The 4,108-nt window shown below is 41.4% G+C and overlaps 1 protein-coding gene across 1 annotated transcript; it reads right to left on the bottom strand.

Annotated features, from left to right (window-relative positions):
- Positions 1–1,081: 1,081 nt before the first annotated feature.
- LOC114824729 (uncharacterized) lies at positions 1,082–2,680 on the bottom strand. The gene has a single exon (XM_029101817.2). The coding sequence runs from the start codon at positions 1,831–1,833 to the stop codon at positions 1,186–1,188; it is 648 nt and encodes a 215-aa protein (XP_028957650.2). The 5' UTR covers positions 1,834–2,680; the 3' UTR covers positions 1,082–1,185.
- Positions 2,681–4,108: the final 1,428 nt, after the last annotated feature.

The raw sequence follows: 4,108 nt of genomic DNA, 5'->3' as shown, positions 1-4,108 counted from the left end.
CAAAGCTGGAGCTTTTGTAAATGAAGCTTTTGAAGCTAGAGCTCTGTAAATGAAGCTTTTGAAGCTAATTGACATGAGTGATGCTCATGAATGTTTAGATTGACATGAGTGATGCTCATGGATGTTGTCATGGGTGATGCTCATGAATGTTTATGTATGAATGACATGAGTAATGCTCATGTATAATTTGAAGTAGTGGGCGTACTTTTGATCACCTAGTTGGTGGCATGAAGGAGAGTACGGGTTGTACATTTCATCACCTAGTTGGTGGCATGAATGGCTAATTGCCAAATGATATTAGAGTACGGGTTGTACATTTCATCACCTGGTTGGTGGTAATAGCGGCAAGTTGTCGAATAATTGTGGAGTACTGGGCGTACTTTTGATCACCTGGTTGGTGGTAATAGCAGTAGGTTGCCGAATAATTTTGGAGTACTGGGCGTACTTTTGATCACCTGGTTGGTGATAATAGAGGGCCTGGCTCTTTTGGGCATATGGGCATTTGCCTTCCATATGACATTGCAGCCTATTATTTTGGGCTTGCCCTTTTTTTTTTTAGTTACCATCTGATGGGGTTTATACAGATATCTCCGAAAGATAATAAAAATAAATTACATCATTCTGATGGGGTGTTTATTCCTTGCTTTTGCAGTGTCCCCATGTGCTTCCCTTCTGCAGTGTCCCCATGTGCTTCCCTTTTGCTTTCTCTTTTCACTTTCTTTTTCTTTTCATGCGTAGGCACAATGGATTTTGATCTAAATCTGCCAATAGCATTGCTTCTATCAGTGTTTTTGCTTTTCTTCTTTGTGATCACATGACCCCTCTATGACTGCACCACTTTTCCTTTACACAGTTTTCAAAAGCAGCTGGATGATTAAAGAAAGCCATATCTAATCTGGTTGTTGCATCCTCGGCATTAAGATCAGGTTCGTCCACATTATTCCTTGCTTGCCCCCTGCTTTCCATAATATCCATATTATCAGGATATGGTTCTTCACGAGACTTGGTCCCTGCTAACTCATCAGTGCCCTGAGAATCATGAGGACTGGGATCGGCTCGTACTGCTAGTCTCTCTCGAGTCACCGCTGCTCGAATCAGTGAGCGACTCGCTTCCTCCACCACCATCGTCAACTGAAGACTTGATAGGCCCAGTCCCTTTCTTTTGCAAATTCTCCCTTTTTCTCGTTAAAGACTCCATCTTTTGAACTTCTGAAAAAGCCTGAGCTGCTGCAAACCAGAAACCATGCTCTGCAATCTACTCAAGTCATAGTCAATATCAGTGAGAGAATGTTGCACTCCAGCAACATCTTCCTTAATTGACCTTGAAAGCTCATTTTGCTCTGCCATTTTGTCATCCACATGCCGAATTCTCTGCGTCAGGTGTTTCTTTGCTTTAGTAACAGCCTTTTTCACGTTATCCAAATTTTTTGTCAAGTTCTCAACAGCAGTAGCCATACCACGCTTTGTCACATACATCATATCTGAGAATTTTAGACCCTTCCACCACATGTATCCATAACCCACTGCTCCCAAGGTAGTTGCTGGCATTATTAGTGATGTCATATTACCAATTTGGCTACCGTTCCCATTCACAAAAACCATTCCCCCGCCACGCGACGAGCCAATTTGCCTTATCTCAGCTGTCATTCGGCTAATCTGTGCTGTGAAGGAATCATAGTCACCGTCTGCGTGTTCCCCGGATCCATTTAACAATGACTGAAGTTCTCCGAGCAGCTCGGATAATTTACCGTTCTTAAGAAGGATGGTGCCAGTATACCCTGCCCCAGCTAAGATCAGGATCTTGGAAACCCCTATTCCGCTCTGCATAGCCATGGTGGAGTTCGCGTTCGATCGGAAAATGCAAGAAGGTGAGGAGAGTGGATTTTTTGGGTGTAAATTGGGGATTTATGGGTTAGAGAGTATGTGGTGGAGGTGTGCGTGGCAGCCGTTTTTGGCTGGTGAAATGACAGACAGAGGAGAGAGAAAGTGAGGAAAGAGAGAGACGGATTGGGGTTTTTTGTTTACTAGCTTCAATAAAGAGGTCGAATGCAAAGCCGAAGACCAAACGCCTGCTGGTGAGCTTGCTCACCGGAGTAGAGGTCCAGCAATGCCGAGCAGGATTTGATGGAGCAGGGGACTGGAGGAGCTCATCTCAGCAGAGGCCAAGATCTTTGCTGCTTGGCGGAGGTGGAGCCAGATCCGTCACCAACTTTTCCCGCACCATTTAAGTAGAGAGAGATTTGGTTTCTTCTGTTTCTGGGGTTTTTTGGGAAAGCTTTAGGTTCATGGGTTTTAGCAAATTTGCAGATTCTGCAGATTCACGGTGAAGTGAAAAAATGAAAGAGAACCGACATAGTTTTTCGTGTCGATTCCCACAGACGGCGCTAAATGTTGATGCACAAAACCAGAGGTATTGGAACAACGTAAATCCGACCGTGAATCTACAAGAAATGTAAATAACACAAGATGTATCGTGGTTCACCCCAATGTTTTGGCTACATCCACATTGAATATGTATTTATCTGAGGGAGAGAGAGCTCTGAGAGTGAGAGCTTTGAGAGGGGTTGAGACGGCCTAGGAATTGGCCTCCCTAATTGTGAGGGGGTGAGCGGTCATTTTATAGAATAAGGACTCCTCACTTATTACATATTTGCCCCTTCCTTTATCACATAATTACATTTAAGTCCCTCGAGTATTTGTACGAGATCTAAATACGAGGCCCTAAATATGGTATAAACAACATTCTCACCTACAATGAAGATATGAAGAAAAGATCATGTACAGGTACTTTGTTTCATTTTATACTCAGTTGTTGTTCTCCCTGTCATTTTTCTGCTATGTCTTCTCATTTGGTTTTCGATTTTCCAACAGGTTTTCATCTGAAAAGATAAAAACGCCAAGAGGGGAAGGGGTAAGTTCTAAGCTAAAGCCACAAGTGGGTTTGTTTTTTTCTTTTGTTAATTGGTTTGGTTTTTGGATGTTTATTTTCGGTTGTCGTTAATTTTATGTTTTATGATTGAATTTGTTTTGATTCAATGAGGTTAGTGAGCTAAAACTACAAGTGGGTTTGTTTTGGTTTTTGGGTGGTTCGTAATTTTCTGCATAGATGGCATGAAAATGTTGATGCCAGTCGGCACAAATGAATTTGATCACATCATCTCTGTGATGGTTATGTTTACTAATTTGCAAGGCAGTATTTTAATATCCTCCTACATTTACAAAAATATTTTTTGAGAAGAGTTCAAATCTCATCTTTCCTTTGAATGGCAAATAAACATTGTATTGTATGACATTCTTTTATTTATTGATGTGCTTATTGACTACCCCTATAGAAACTCCTCTAGTTGTTCTTAGGTTGGATTACCTTATTAGATGCTATTACAAGTTTGAAGGAGCAGAGAGTTCTAACAAAGCTGCAATTGTTGTGTACATATATAGTGTCACGCCCCGATCCCGATATACGACCAGAATCGACATGTGACGCCACCAAATACCTGTATCTCGAACATACCTCACCTTCGGAATATGTACATAGCATAATTCAAGATCCAAATCACATAGAAATTTTTATATACTTTATGGCTGCATCTAAACTCCTCGTTAGACTGCCTACGTACCCTCAATAGGGATCAAGCCATTCGTAGTTCACCATTTCACTACAATCGAATATTCATCACATAAATCGCTATGCCTCAACCATATATCACAAAGCATATCATACAATATTACAAAGAACAAACGACGGAGCACAATCATATTCACTAGTCACAATGGTAAACGAGTCTAATCATAATTACAATAACCATAACCAACATCATTCCATAATTACATCAAACAATAATGCCAACCATCACAATCATTAATATCACATACCACTCATCGAAATGCAGGGCTAGAGCGACACAGTTCTGTTGAAGTTTACATCTCGGAAGAACGGGATTTTGGACTACATAACAGAGCCAAGACAACAAAAGGGATTCCAGACCATCACTCAACAGAATCCAAACTAGGATACGATTCCGGACCATCACTCAACGGAATCGCAGAGTAGAAGGAATTTCTGACCATCACTCAACGGAATCCAAACCAGGATACGATTCCGGACCAT

Source organism: Malus domestica, chromosome 05 (genome assembly GCF_042453785.1).
Source record: "Malus domestica chromosome 05, GDT2T_hap1".
Classification (NCBI taxonomy): domain Eukaryota; kingdom Viridiplantae; phylum Streptophyta; class Magnoliopsida; order Rosales; family Rosaceae; genus Malus; species Malus domestica.
Note: the sequence above shows the minus strand (reverse complement) of the source record. Positions and strands in the feature narration are given on the sequence as shown.

Excerpts from the sequence above, each read along its gene's own strand:
- LOC114824729 (XM_029101817.2), bottom strand. The coding sequence starts at position 1,833 with ATGGCTATGCAGAGCGGAATAGGGGTTTCCAAGATCCTGATCTTAGCT.